Source organism: Oryctolagus cuniculus, chromosome 19, assembly GCF_964237555.1.
Source record: "Oryctolagus cuniculus chromosome 19, mOryCun1.1, whole genome shotgun sequence".
NCBI lineage: Eukaryota > Metazoa > Chordata > Mammalia > Lagomorpha > Leporidae > Oryctolagus > Oryctolagus cuniculus.
Genome location: NC_091450.1, coordinates 43,977,698 through 43,992,891, shown reverse-complemented (window position 1 = coordinate 43,992,891; position 15,194 = coordinate 43,977,698). Strand labels below are relative to the sequence as shown.

At 60.1% G+C, this 15,194-nt stretch overlaps 1 protein-coding gene across 12 annotated transcripts in view; it reads right to left on the bottom strand.

The window, feature by feature from the left end:
- Positions 1-15,194, bottom strand: part of CUX1 (cut like homeobox 1) — a 312,734-nt gene that overhangs the window by 8,009 nt on the left and 289,531 nt on the right. For 2 of the 12 annotated variants that reach the window (XM_051837952.2, XM_051837954.2), the window contains one exon: positions 12,967-13,676. The exons of 3 other annotated variants lie outside the window; for them this stretch is intronic. In XM_051837952.2, the coding sequence (XP_051693912.2) occupies positions 13,037-13,676 (640 nt within the window). In that variant the 3' untranslated portion in view covers positions 12,967-13,036. Of the gene's footprint in view, positions 1-12,965; positions 13,677-15,194 lie in introns of those variants that run through there. 7 more of the 12 variants (XM_051837958.2, XM_051837960.2, XM_051837957.2 and 4 more) reach the window with 4 other exon arrangements.

The window sequence follows — 15,194 nt, the reverse complement described above, 5'->3', positions numbered from 1 at the left end:
CGGGGGAGGGGCGAGGGTGTCTCAGCCACCCCTCCTTCCTCCCCACGCGTGCGGGTGCGTGTTGCTCTCAGCACGGGAACACACGTGACACGCATGCCTGCACATCCCTCCCCCCTTCTCTGGGTCCCACGGCCCCTCCAGCAAAGCCCCTGGGGGAGGCAGCCCACGGCCAAGGGTCCAGTTCCCCAAACCCTCCCCAGCGCACACGCCGGACCTGCTGAGCTCCGCCCTTGACCCTTGACCTCCCAGGCCCCTCCCCACCAGGATCTGCGCCCAGGGTCTCTCATGGGCCTGCCCGCCCTGGACGGCACCTGCCAGCGGGGCCTGCAGGGGGGAGGCAGTCAGTTCACCCCCTCTTGGGGGGCGCCTGCACTTGGAAGCCTTAGCTCCATTCCCTGCCGCTGGGGTCCAGCCCCGTTTATTCGGCACAGGTGGAACCCTGGGGTGGGGCGCTCCCAAAATCTCTGTCTCTCAGGTTCATTTCTGGTTCTCTCCTCCACGCACAGTCCCAGGATCCAGCCGCTTCTCACCACTGCCCCCCTGTGGGCCATTCAGCAACATCTCCCAGAGTCTCAGGGAGACTAGACCAGCCTCTGTTCGCGCGCTCAGCGGCTTCTGAGTCGCTCAGAGTAAAAGCCAAGGCCCACGCGCTCTGCCTCTCCCTCGTCCCGCCCACCTCCTCGCCTCCCACGCCCGTGCTGGCTTCCCGACACAAGCACAGGGCCTTTGCACGTGCCGCTCTTCCCTCCCCTCTGCCAACACTGTTCAGATGCCAGGGTCTAACTGGAACCTCTCTATGGCTCTTCCGATCCTGGCCCCTTGCCTTTTCTCCCACTGCACCGATCACCTTCCAGGCCTGTTATTGGGGCTATGCCACTGGTAGCTCCTCCCACAATGACTCCAGTGCCCAAGGCTGTGGCAGCACCCCCGCAAGGCCGCAGCCCCCTCCCCCCAACAGCAGGGCCCCGGGGGCCGCCCTGCACCCATGCCAACCAGCGCACACTTGCCCGGAGGCATGGGCCGGCCCTCCTCCACTGCGGCCCCTCCCCACAGACATGGCTGGGGACAGACACTCCCAGCGGCACCAGCCTCCTGCCCCTGGCGCCACCCTGCCCGGCACAGCTGCTTGTGGGTCCCAGGTTTCGCCTGGCCCTTGTGCACCTGCTGTCCCCCGTGCACCTGCTGTCCTCCTGGCCTGTCAATGCCTCTTCCTGTTTCAAGGCCACCGCCGCAGAGCCCTCTGGCCCTTGTCCATGTCGGTGCAGACAATGGGCCACGACCTGAGTTGCCGTCCTACAGCCTGCGCTGTCTCCACTCCGGGCTGCCGAGTGATCGAGACCTCTGGACACCGAGTCTGGAGCACAGCACCGGCCCGGAGCGGGCCTTAGCCAGCATCTGCCGGATACAGCAGCCCCAGAGACCAGGGCCTGGCCTCAACAGCTGCTGGTCGCATCTGCCGGGCTGCCGACGCACCTGGTCCCGAGAGCCATGCCCTTGATGGCAGAGAGTGGCTCCCGCAACCGCAAGAGGAAGCCATGAGCTCCTCTCGCTGGCAGCCGCAACTCACCCGTGGGTGGCATGGGTCCAGAGGGGTCTCGTGACCCTCTTATGGCCCTGCCCCAGCGCGAGGAAGACACACCCACTTGTTCTTTCAGGGAAGGGTCGACCAAGGCCGGCAGCTGCTGGGAGAAGATGCCGGGGACTGCGTTGCGGCATAACCCGACCCCCGAGATGCGTGGGGTCCTCAGACCTCACTCCCCAGGGCCCCCCACAGCACCAAGCAAAGCAGCTCTGCTGTTAACACAGCACCCTGCTGGAAACGACCAAGGCCCCGAGTCAGAACTCCTTGTCAAAGACAGAACGTCGGGACACCTGCTGGTGGCTGGGCACGGGCTGGGCACGGGCTGGGCCCCCACCCCCATGACGGGGCTTCAAGGATCTCATGGAAAAAAAATGAAATTAAAAGATGTGTGGCGGGGCCTATGCTGTGGCACAGTGGGTTAAAGCCCCAGCCTGCAGCGCTGGCATCCATATGGGTGCTGGTTCGAGTCCCAGCTGCTCCACTTCCGATCCAGCTCCCTGCTAAAGGCCTGGGAAAGCAGTGGAAGTGGCCCAAATGCCTGGGCCCCTGCACCCACGTGGGAGACCTGGAGGAAGCTCCTGGCTTCTGGTCTCGGATTGGTTCAGCTCCAGCTGTTGCAGCCCTTTGGGGAGTGAACCAGTGGATGGAAGACCTCGCTCTGTCTCTCTCTCCCCACCCCTCTCTGCCTCTGCCTCTCTGTAACTCTGCCTTTCAAATACACAAACAAATCTTGTACAAAGAAGCATATTATGAGCTGGCGTCATGGCTGGCAGTGGGTTACGCCACCATTTTTTTTTTTTTTTTTTGACAGGCAGAGTGGACAGTGAGAGAGAGAGAGAGAGAGAGAAAGGTCTTCCTTTTCTGTTGGTTCACCCCGCAATGGCCGCTGCGGCCGGTGCCAGGAGCCAGGTGCTTCTCCTGGTCTCCCATGCGGGTGCAGGGCCCAAGGACCTGGGCCATCCTCCACTGCACTCCCGGGCCACAGCTGGACTGGGAGAGGAGCAACCGGGACAGAACCGGCGCCCCAACTGGAATTAGAACCCGGGGTGCCGGTGCCACAGGCGGAGGATTAGCCTATTGAGCCTCGACACCATTTTTGACACTGGCATCCCATGTAGGGCGGGGTCGCTGGTTCAAGTCTGATCCAGCTTCCTGCTAATGCACCTGGGAAGGCAGCGGATCGTGGCCCCAGTCCTAGGGTCCCTGCTGCCCTTGTGGGACACAAGGATGCTGTTCTGGGTTCTGGGCCTCAGCCTGGCCTGGACCTGGCCGTTGCAGGCATTTAGCGATGGAACATTTCTTTCTCTCTTTCAAATAAAGAAGTCTGAGCTCCGCGCACCGTCTTTTTGTAATATGCCTTTCACATGACCTTCCCGAAGGTCCCACATGTGGAGATGGGCGGCTCCACACTGGGTGGTTGGGCCCGTGTCAGTGGGCAGCCACTGGGCATCCTTTTAAACACAGGCACGGGGGCGGGGGGACCGCCCGTGGTCTAACGCAGGTGCCGATGTATATGACATAGAAACTGTGCAGGGATTTCTTCTGTCCTTAAATAAGTGGATTATTAAAAATTATTTATTTTGCCAGCGCCGTGGCTCACTAGGCTAATCCTCCGCCTTGCGGCGCCGGCACTCCGGGTTCTAGTCCTGGTCGGGGCGCCGGATTCTGTCCCGGTTGCCCCTCTTCCAGGCCAGCTCTCTGCTGTGGCCAGGGAGTGCAGTGGAGGATGGCCCAAGTGCTTGGGCCCTGCACCCCATGGGAGACCAGGAGAAGCACCTGGCTCCTGCCATCGGATCAGCGTGGTGTGCCGGCCACAGCGCGCCACCCGTGGCGGCCATTGGAGGGTGAACCAACGGCAAAGGAAGACCTTTCTCTCTGTCTCTCTCTCACTGTCCACTCTGCCTGTCAAAAAAAAAAAAATATTTTCTTTGAAAGGCAGAGTTACAGAGAGAGAGAGAGAGAGAGAGATCTTCTATCTGCTGGTTCACTTCCCCAGTGGCTGCAGTGGCAGAGGCTGAAGCCAGGAGCCTGGACCTCTATCCGGGTCTCCCATGTGGGTGCAGGGACCCAAGCTCTTGAGCCATCGGCTGCTGGGAGCTGGGTGGGGAGCCAAGCAGCTGGGACTCGGCTGGGCGCCCCCATGGGATCCTGGTGTCTCAGGCAGCGGCTTCAGCTGCTGCACCACCGCGCGGCCCTGTGTGGGTTTCAGAGTGGTTCTGTGCCAAAATGAAGTTATCATCTCTCTCTACTTCCCACGAACTTGCTGGGGCTCCCAGGTGCACTATGCCTCACGCCGCCCTGGAGGGCTGTAACCACGCTTCCTCGGAACGCCAGACAAAGCCCGATTCTGCTCAGACCCATGCGGTTGTCGGGAAGGGAGGTGGCCAGGGGCAGGGCTGACTGCGCCATGGTGCCGCCGGTCAAGCCAACGCCAGACGCCCACATCCCATATGAGCGCCAGTTCCCACTGCTGCACTTCCCAGCCAGCTCCCTGCTAATGTGCCTGGGACGGCAGTGGAGGACGGGCCAAGTGCTGGGGTCCCTGCCATCCACATGGGAGACCCGGATGGAGTTCCAGGTTCCTGGCTTTGGCCTGGCCCAGCCCTGGCCTTTGGAGCCAACTGGGGAGTGAACCAGCAGATGGAAGATCCCTCTCTCTCTCTCTCTAATTCTGCCTTTCAAATAAATACAGTAAATCTTAAGCTGAGTTTGATGTACCTTATCTGCACCAGCGGAACTTTTAGGGTCCCATCGAGATTACTCCCACCTGAGAGGCTGGTGCTTGGACCCCTTCAGAAACACCCCCTTCCCCTGGCGACCAGCTGAGACGTCACCTGTGACGCCGGCATCCCATATCGGAGTGCTGGTTCGAGTCCCAGCCACTCTGCTTCCAATCCAGCCTGCTAATGCACCTGGGAAGGCAGTGGAGGATGGGCCAAGTCCTTGGGCCCCTGCACCCGCGTGGGAGACCCGGAAAAAGCTCCTGGCTCCTGGCTTCACCCTTGCCAGCACCCCCCCACCCCCATCATGGCATTTGGGGAGTGAACCAGCTGATGAAGACCTCTCTCTGTCTTTCAAATAAACTTTTCTTTTTAAAGAACATAGTGACAGCTCCCAACCAACCACGCGAGTCCCTTCCGACACAACAGACCTTCAGGGGACAACCCCTCCAGAGCCACAAGCCCCCAGCCCAGCCCCGCGGCCAGCTCTGCAGCCCCCGCCCCCAGCCCCGCGCACTGGCCAGCTCCCCTCTCTGGAGCCATTATTCCAGAAACCCACAAGACGCTGCCCCTCCGTCCCCTTCTGGCTCACCCGCCACCACCAAGGGGACGGGGGAGGACCTGGCTTGCCGTCCTTCACGGCAAAGCGAGACCTCACGGAACGGGCCGCGGCCAGGCCAGGCACCCGGTCAGCCAGGCCCCTCTCAGCACCGTGAGCCAGCGACACAGGTGCCGGGTCCCCTGGGGCGCAGAGGGGGAACGTGGAGGCCACCGAGGGGGGCCAAGAGCTCGGCTCAAGGGCACTGACAGCAAGGGTGACAGCAGCAGGACACAGAACCGGCGCCCCAGGTTCCCGCAGCCAGCCCCACCCCCCAGCAAATTCTCCAAGAGCCCCCCCCCCCCCCCCCCCGGCCCACGCCACCCCGACTTCCTCTCCCCAGACCCCAGAGGTCAGTGTTTGCTGCTTGTCCTCGGGCCGGGCCACTGTGAACAAAAACAACCCACACGTGCTTGTGTTTGTATAAAAGATATTTACTTCAATGATCACACCTAGGGTGCTAGTGGGTAATACATGGTGTGAGTTTCATTCAGTGGTATTGCTTCTCCGTGTCACATAGGGACCTTGTACAGTGCTGAGAACAAACATCTATGGCTAACCAAAGACAGAGAGACAATGCCAGAGCGCCGACGGGTACACCCCTCCCCCCCCACGCCAGCCGGATCGACTCGACTCAGTGTGGAAAACAAAGAAATAAAATCTTATCGGAGATGAGTTGCGGTCACACAGCTGAGGCTTCTCAAAGCTATTCATGTAAAAAAAAAAAAAAGGAAAAAAGAGACGCCCTTTTTTTTCCTTTTTTTTTTTTTTTTTTCCTTTTTGGTCAATTGGAGTCTCTGTGAGAAGTAAAGGAAGATGGCCTGTGGTCGGTGTTGAGTCTTAACCAACGGGCTCTGAGAACATGTAAGACTTAGCGCGCTACAGAAGACAGAAAATACTGCTCGGGTGTAGACGCCGCGGGGCGCGGGGCGCGGGGCGCTGAGCCGGGCTGTCGCCTCTCGTGCCGCTAGTAGTCTAGGGAGGGCCGGCGGCCCCGCTTGCTGAGTAGTTATTGCACGGGAGGACGGGGCGCGGGGCGGGGCGGGGGCGGCCGCGTGGCTCCCCACCCCCTTCTTAGTTATTCTCAAATGCTTGAAGAATCTTTTTCAGGAATTCTCACGTCTCCGAAATGCACAGCATTTTCTGAGGTTGGGGGGGAGGTGGTCTCAGAGGGTGGGACATGAGACGCCCGTCTCCTCCACAGGACAGGCAGAACACCGGGTGGGGGCGGGTGGAGAAGAAATGCATAGACTAATCATAGAAAAATAAAATAAAAATCCTTGAGGCGGGGGTGGGGTGGGGGGGGATGGAGGCCATGACTTCAGTGGAGGACTTTCTTTCAAAGAAACAGAACACAATCAGGCCCCTCCCCCCCATTTCAGAGAAGGTCAAGGTCAAGGTCAGAGCCCAGAAGGACTGGGGTGGGCCTCCTCCTGCTGGGCCGAGAGCTCCGCCATCAGCCTCAGCCGCCCTCGTGCTCCGGGAGCCTCGGAGCCCCACACCCCGACCGACCGGGGCTGTAGAAACCTACCCACACATGGCGGCCCCGGGGGGTGCACGCCCCAACTTCCTGAACCTAGAAGGCGTCACAGAGGCTCTAGGAGGCTTCGGGGGACCTGAGCTTCCTCCGTGCCCCCCCTCCAGCCCCCACCACACGACCCCCCACCCCCCGGCCCCGCCTGGCACTTCCGCACACAGGTGGGCTTTTGTTCGTGAACTCTGGTTCCTAACCGTTAGACACGTGGAGGCCACTCAGGAGCCTGTTCTGCTGGGGGGGGGGGCGAACCCCTGGGCGCCCCTCCCCCTGGCACTCCCCCCCAACACTCTTCAGTTCTCTGGGGGAGGGGAGGGCGGAGGCAGAGGGCAACGACCACCGGAGTGACAGCAAAAACCGTTTATAACGACGACGTCACGACACAACATGGCCCTGATAGGGACTTCGACCATCAACCCAAAAATAAATAGAAGAGGCTAGACAGATAGCGCTTCTTTCTTCTCCCCCCTTCGAGGAAACATCCCATGATCACGCACGCGGGCCGGTCAGTAGCAGAAAGTCCGTCTCCACATGACAAGGGTAAGCGCAGGGAGGGGTGGCCGAGGTCTCATAGACACTCGGGAAGGTTCTCAGCTGCTCCCCGCCCAGGCCCGCCCAGGCCAGCAGCTGGGGCCAGAGCCCCGGGGGGCCCTGCACACGTGCCCCCCCGGCTCGGCGGTCAGCCAGGGGTGCGCTGGGAGGCTGGAGGGGGTGAGGGAGGCCTGTTCCCCCTCGGGCCCGTCAACGGCCTCATCCATGACCTGTCAGCCTGCTGCAAAGCTGCCTTGGGGGTCATTTGGTGTGCAACACGTTAGCGCTTACAGACCCAGGGGCACGACATCTATTGCACAGAGCTCTCACACGCACTCATCTACTTAAGTGCTTTCTGTTTAAAGCAAACCACAGAGGGAGGGGAAAAAAAAAAAAGGACAACAAAGAGAAAAGGGGAGAGCGGCGGGAATCGTGAACTGACGGCCTCAGCCCCGCGCCACCTGGGTGCGTGGTGCCGGATGCCGTCCCTGTCCCCGGGAGGGGCCCCCAGAGCTTCTGTCCACGCTGTGCTTGTGAGTGCTTGCCAGAGGGGTGCGGCCGTGACATTGGGGTATAAGGCACCTTTTTCTTTCTGATTACAGAAAGCTTGACATGAAACACACAGCATATTCTGCGGGAGAAATGAAAGCCTAGACACACTACGGGAATTACAGTACTGCAGCCTTGACGTCGGGACGTCTCTGAACAAACGCAAATGACCCACGGAAAGCAACGCAAAGGCATTAGAGAAGGTGAGGGTCGTGGGGGGCCGGGGGGGGGCAGTGCACACGTCTGCATAGCCTCGCGTTTGTCACTCACACTCGCCTGAAGACTCAGGATTCTACACCTACAATGCCCAACTTTTCAAGTTAGCATTTGGGAGACCGGGCGCTTTGGGAAAATGTCTTGTTAAAGCTAAATGTCATCCAAACACCAAAACTCAACAAGATGCCACTGACGCCGGGGACCTGGGATCTGGGGCGCGGGAGTGTGCGTGCGTGTGTGTGTGTGGAGGGGTTGGGGGGTGCCGGGAGGGAAGGGACAGGCCCTGGGAGTGGAGCAGACAGGACGAAGGCGCATTCCCTTCTCTGTCGCCGACTGGGAGTGGGGTGCGCAAGCCCGTGGCTCCCCGTTCCCTCTCCCTGTCCGCCGGGACAGACCCTGAGGGTCCTGGCTGGGGCTTCCGCCCCACCTCTAAGGGTTTCACAGGCTGGGCTCTTTTTGGAACTCGGTAACTGGGGACTTGCCTTTTCCCTGGAAATTTTCATCTACAGAAAGGCAGAACGGGACGGGGCTGGGAGCAGTTTTGTCAAAGCAGATCACTCTCAGCGCACAGGTGTGCGAGCCAGACAGGAAGCTGGAACTGTCAGCCTCCACCCAGCCCTGGTGGTCGGGACACCCCCCTCCCTGCCCCAGACAGCACAGAAGCGCGTCCGCGTTCCCCGGATAACGCCAGACCCTTGCGTCTCCCCATCTCTACCCCGAGCACGGGAGCCGGTGCCCCCGCAGGCGGCCAGCAGCCTGGGGGCTGGTGTCCTTTGGCTCTGGGCAGAAGCAGGTTCATGCTATTGGGAAGAAAGGGTCATGTGGTCAGAGACCCTTTCCCGTCCTCGGGACGGCTGGTGTTGGCAGGGGAGAGCTGGTGGTGACATCAAACTAGGACCCCTGCCAGTGCTGGAGACAGGACAGACACAGGGTTTGGGGCAGTGGGGAGGGCAGCCCAGGGCCAGGGCCAGGGTCAGGGTGGGGATGGACAGGAACAGCTGAGCAGGGAAGGCAGGAAACAACACGGGACCAAAGACGGCGCCTCCCTGGCCCGAGACCACGCACGCCCCGCCGTGGGGCACACAGCTTCGAGAGCCTCAGGGACAGGTGCAAGTCAAGAGCCAACCCCACGCGCCTCCCAGAAGCCCCGCCGCCACTGGTTCCAGCCACACGATAAACCCACCCACCAGGCCGAGATGCCCCCCACCCCCGCCCGCCACGAGGCGCTACAGCACACAGGGAGCACAGGTTAGTGAGGTAGAAGGGGACGAGCGAGCAAGGAGTGTGAGGGACAGGAGCCGCCTCTCGGGCCTGCCCCGCACAGCCTTCGCCTCCCACGGGCCCCGTGGAGGGGCGCCTGCCGGTGCGTTTAAGGCCAAGGCTCGGTCCGGGTCTTGCCCGTCATCACCCCCTCCCTGGACTTGGTGCTGATCCCACACGGATGGCGCGTCTTGCCCTTGGCTCCCCTGCCAGCTCTCAGCAATGGACAGCGTTGCATAGAAGGTCCACATAGGTCACAGACGGCCGCCGCACAACCGACAGGACGCACGCTCAGCAGGAATGGACATCGGGGCCTACCTAGGCCGGGAAGGCACCTGCCTGTAAGCAAGCCCACCTGCTCACGCCCGTCCCCAGCTCTCAGGGCAGGCGGCCACACCTGGCGCCTTCCCTCTGCGGCGCACACATCCCGCCTCCCGCTCTGCTGGCTGGGGCCTGGCCCTGGGAGCAGACAGGGTTGGTCAGCCTGGGCTGGGGGCTGCAGTGCCCGACCTCTGTTGCCTTCAGCCCCAGGCCCGGCCTGACGGCCAGCCGACCTAAACATCCGGGGTGGACAGGGAGGTGAGAACAGAGATGGCGACAGGAAGGAAGCCGGGAGGGAGGCGTTTGTGCTTCGGAAGGACCTAGGGAAGTGACTGTGGCCCGGGGCCGCACGGTCCAAGGCCCCCGCGTGTGGCGCTGGCTCAAGGGCTGTGCTAATCCTCTCTAGAGAGAGGTCTAGGGGACAGAAACTGGACGCTTCCACGTTTCCTTTCCTGGGCGGGAGCCGAGCGTCGGGAGGCTGACCACGGCCGGGGCCCCTCTAGTGAGCACCGAGAGGCGGCCGCACGTGGTACAGCGGAGCCTCGTGGCTAAGCGTTAGTGTTCTGAGTGGAGGTGCTTTCCCCAGGGGAGGGCCCTGTCCAGCTTTTGAAGCTGACAGAGCAGGGCGGGGGAGGAGGAGGAGGGGTGGGGGCGGGCTGCCTGGGGGAGCTACTGCTTGGATGGCCAGCCAGCGGGGTGGGGTGTGGGAGGGTGGGGTTAACCACGCGGAGGGGGCGCTATTCAAGGCACTTGAATATTGCTTTTCGAGACCAGAGGTGAACCTGCAGGCGCCCGCCCGGGGTTCAGGGCCAGCACGGAGGGGGAGGGGGGTGCACTCCTGCCCCAGTTTCTGTTACTTAGTGGCAGCTCATAGAAATACGACAGTGATAGCCTAACACAAAAGAGTGTGAGGTTGGGGATCTCAATTTCAAAAAAAAATAATAAAATAAATAATAAGAAAAAAACATAAACACAGAACTGCAAGCAAAATTTAACCAACTGATTGTATCGAGCACCCAGATGTAAGTCTGGCCAAAAGTAAAAAAAAAAAGACCAAAAAAAGTAGACAGAATGGAAATCAACAACAATCTGGTTAAAAATTAAAATTGAAGAAAAGAAAGAGAACAGGGCTAAATTGCTTAGAAGAGCCGAATGGCTGTCGGACTGCTTGGCCACTGGGGTGGACAAATCCACACTTCTCAGGCTCTTCCCACTGAACCCGGGGCAGGTAATGGTCGCGCCACAATCCCCCGCCAGCCAGTTCCCACTGAACCGGACACAGAGAGCTGCAGAGACCGCGCCCTCCAGGGACCTACACTTCCTAACTCGCACCCGAGTCCAGCCCGGTGTCCAACCCGCTTCCCCTTCCAAGCCTCCCTCTCCAACGCCCGTCTCGCGGAACCCGATTTCCAGTTCCGGAACCGCGCAGCCGTCCAGAGACGACCACACGGCCTGCCTCCCAGCCTCCTAGAGCCTTCTGAAGACCTCACGTCCACCAACGGGCAGTGTCTTTCCGTGTAGTGACTCCTAGATCTGTGAAAGCGTCCACTAAACGCTGCGGCTGCAGGTTCACTAGACTGTAAAGGAAATCCGTAATTTCTAAAAACGTCATGCAAGAAATGTGGTTTCACATCTTACAGTCAAAGTCCTACAAGTTAATCAACGACAAGCACACAGAGGTGTAACAGCGGGAGCATACCTGTAAAACCGGAACTCCCTCCCACCCCCCCCAATCAAAAAAAAAGTAATATTAATTAAACTTAAGAAATAATGAATGCACCATTAAAATGTCATCCAAAGATGTTGACCTAAGACAAAGGTTTCAATGATACACAATACGTTTTCAATCAGTAATATACAGTATGACGACTACATCTTGTAAATTATACCCAATACTGCCGGCAGTCTACCCCTCTAAAGAATATTTGCCCCTCTCATCCCTTCCTAACAATCAGATAATAAAATACAGCACCTATAAATAAGCAAAAAAAAATATATATATATACCGAAATCATCTATTGTTAGTTTAAAGATATGGCAATAAAGGAGTGTAAATTAGCCAACTTGTAGAAGCCATAACTGATAAAACAGCTTATTGAAAAAACGTGGCAGTAATGCACTCTCTATGTGTGCACAGGTACTTAAGAAAATACACAGACGTATAAAATTGCACACACGCACGCTCACGCACACTCGCACCCGCCTCTAGTCTCACGCATCTACACATAGACAACAGGAGGAGTCAGAGACAAGTTAGACTTGTGATTTGTACTTAGACTGCCCTAAACTGTGCATAAAGCAACTTCCCAAGAGGCAAAATGGAGGAAGGGCAAATGGCCCGCCCGGGCCTGAGGAGCGCCGCCGGGAGTCTGGGCCGCCTCTGCGGGGGTGGGAGTGGAGCCAGGCCGCCCCGCGCGCTCTCCTCCAGGGGAAGGGAGCTTCCCACGAGGTCAACAGGGCCATCAGTGCTTTCGGTGGGAAGAAGGGGGACAGAGGGAGTACGCGGGGGGGGGGGGGGCTGCCCAGGCCCAGGGAGCTGCGTCCCTGGAGGGAGGGGGGGCGAGAGGAGGGGAGGTGCCTTCTGCCACCCGGGGGCCCACCCATTTCTTGCTTTCTCTTGAGGCTGGCACACGTGCAGACGCACCACCACGGACGCAGACAGCATAAATTAAACAAAGATGAACAGGAACATGCTACAGTTCTAACTTGTCTCCTAAACCTCCATATGAGGTCTGATCAGCGTGCTCTGTGGTTAGAGGTTAAAAAGCAGATTATAAAATACCTAGATTCGGATCTTTTTTTTTTCTTTTTTTTTTTTTTCTTTTTTTCTGTCCTGATTTGGCCTAGAATGGAGTGTATTAAACAGACCCCAGCCGGAAAAGCCCAGGGTCAGTTAAAGCTATGGATCAATGTGCACTACGTGTCAGGATTCTATTCACGTCCAAGAAAACACTACCTCAGCTACCACAAAAATCAGAGTTTCCTGATGTGACTTTTCTCTTTTGTTAAAAAATAGGTGGAGTAAATGTGTGTTTTTTTTTTTTAATCTTAATTCAAAGTTTCAAAGGAGAAGATTCTTTTCTTGAAAATATTTAGGAATCCAAACTAGTGTGTTTAGAGTCGGTTTGACTGTGCAATCTCTTAGTGGCAACTGAACAGCTACAAAAACTTTCTTTTTTTAAATTTTTTTTTCTGAAAAACCCCCTCCCCCCCTTCCTGGTTTAAGAAGATAATAGTGTATTATCGCTCTGAAGCCATTAGATGGCGGATAAAAAGCCCCCTTTTCATATGTGGGTTTGATTTTTTTTTTTTTTTTTAGCCCACACCACGAGGAGGGCACAAGGCAAAGCTGTAAGAGTTATTCCAGAACCTGTGGAAATCACTTAGGGCAATAAAAAAACACTTCAGGGTACAAAAAAGCTCGACTACACATTTCCGTTTTCTTCCTTGAAAACACGACATAGATTGGGCTTAATGCTCCTGTTTTCTATATGCACCTTGGCCTATGGCGATTTTGCCCTGTGGCCCGCAGGGCGCTGAAGTGCGCAACTCGGTCCGGGCCGCGGGAGCCGGCGCCCGCCCCGCCGCCGCCCGGCTCCGCCCCGGCCCCGCCCCGGCCTCAGCCCCACTGCCGCCAGGCCCCGCCCCGGCCCCGCCCCGGCCGGGCCTCTCGCGCGGGCTCGGCGGGGCGGGCTGGGCCGGGCCGGCCCGGCGCGTGGCGGCCCTCAGAACTCCCATTCGATGGGCTCCTCCCGGCTGGCGGCCTTCTCCAGGCGGTGGATTATGCTGTTCAAGTTCGCGGCCTTCTTCTTCCTCAAGGGGTTGTCTCGCGAGTCCCTGGCGCCCGCCGCCTCCGGGAGGCCGAAGAGGCTCTGCAGCGAGCTGGGCCTGCGGGCGGCCGGCGCGCTGGTGCTTGGCAACGCGGAACTCCCCTCGGCGGGCCGCGCGGCTGAGGTAGCGGCGTCCTCCCCGGCCGCGGCGGCGGGGTTTGGCACGGGCCGCGGGCCGTCCGCTGGGGCCTCGGGCGGCGGCCTGGGCCGGCCCGCGTCCTGGGCGTCGTCCGGGCCCGCGGGCCCCGCGGGCGGCGGCTCCGTCTTCTCCGCGGGCCGCGGCGCCTCCTCCCGCTCGGCCGGGGCCGCGGCCGCCTCGGCCGGCCCTCCCTGAGACTTGGCGGCGGCCGCGGGGCCGCCCGGCTCCTCGTCGGCGGCGCCCGGGCCCTCGGCGGCCTCCACGCCGTCGCAGCTGTCGCCCTCCGAGCTGGGCGCGGCGCGGCCGCTTCGGGCCGACGGCGAGTCGCTGGCGCCCGCCTGGCCCTGGCTCCCGGCCTGGATCTCCTCGATGAACAGTTCTCTGCGGATCCGAGACCTGCGAGACAGAAGCGGGCCGCGCGTGAGGAGGGATGCGCGTGGCCGTCTGCGTGGCGCCAGCCCGGGGCCCGAGGATTCCCCACGCGCCCAGGCCCGGCCCGGGAGCGCCCCCTGCTGGCGCCATGCCCCCCCTGGCCAGCCTGGGCCGCGGGCCCGAGGTGGCCCCGCGAGGGGACGCGCGGACGCGGGGAGGATGCACGGGCCCGAGGTGGCCCCGCGAGGGGACGTGTGGACGCGGGGAGGATGCATGGGTCCGAGGTGGCCCTGCGAGGGGACGCGCAGACGCGGGGAGGACGCACGGGCCGAGGTGGCCACGCGTGGGGACGCGCAGACTCGGGGAGGACGCACGGGCCCGAGGTGGCCCCGCGGACGCGGGGAGGATGCACGGGCGAGGTGGCCCCGCGTGGGGCAAATTCTAGTTCTCAGAGAGGCCCCTCCTCTGAAAGGACACCGGGGGAGGGTCGTGTGACCAGCAGAGTGAACACAGGGGCGGGGCCTGTGGGAAGGTCACCGAAAATGGAATTCAAAGTAAAATTTGTTCTGATGCAAAAAAACTGAGATCTGTGCATGGGCGGCACCCAGAAATTCATGATATGTATTACAAAAAATATATATGCATAAGTATTTTTTTTTGCACCAAAACTGTATCTTTTGATTCTATTTCCTGTGACCATTATGAGGCTCCTGCAGGCCTGCGGGTGGGGGGGGTGGGGGTCCCTGCAGAAGGCAGCAGTCCCAGGAGGGTCCTGGCCTTGCCCACTCTGGAGCCCTGGGGAGTGCCCCCGGCCCACCGTGCCCCCAGAGCAGGGCTCAGGTGTCTGTCCAGGCGTTAGCCCCTGCTAACCAAGGCTGCTGGAAGAGCGGCTCTCGGGGGAGCTGGCACAGCCAGCCCAGCTGTGTCCCCAGGGGTGGGCGGGGGCAGCTTCCTGGGCCCTGTGCTGTGAGGACAGCCCTGCTCCACTGGTTTCCGGGCCCCATGGCAGTGCGAATGCCAATGGGGGAAGCCCCCGCCGCCCACCCTGCCTGGAGGTGGGAAGCTGGACGGACAGCTCAGATTCTGGGCTCAGCCAGGTCCCAGACAGGGTGGGGGCTCTTTGGAGCCAGGTGAGCCGCTGTGCCACCTGTGCCACCTGCGAAGCTCTCTGAGGGTCGGTGCTCTTGTTGGACAATGGAGGGAGCAGTAACTTCCTCACGGAGGTGTAAAGTGTGCATGGGGGCTTCTCAGAGTCTACAGAAAATGGAGTTAAAAGTTTATTTCGGGGGCTGGCGCTGTGGCCCAGAGGGTTAATGTCCTGGCCTGAAGCGCCAGCATCCCATATGGGCGCCGGTTCTAGTCCTGGCTGCTCCTCTTCCAATCCAGCTCTCTGCTATGCCCTGGGAAAGCAGTAGAAGGTAGCCCAAGTCCTTGGGCCCCTGCACTTGCGTGGGAGACCCGGAAGAAGCTCCTGGCTCCTGGCTTCGGATCAGCACAGCTCCGGCCATTGTGGCCTATTGGGAAGTGAGCCAGCAGATGGAA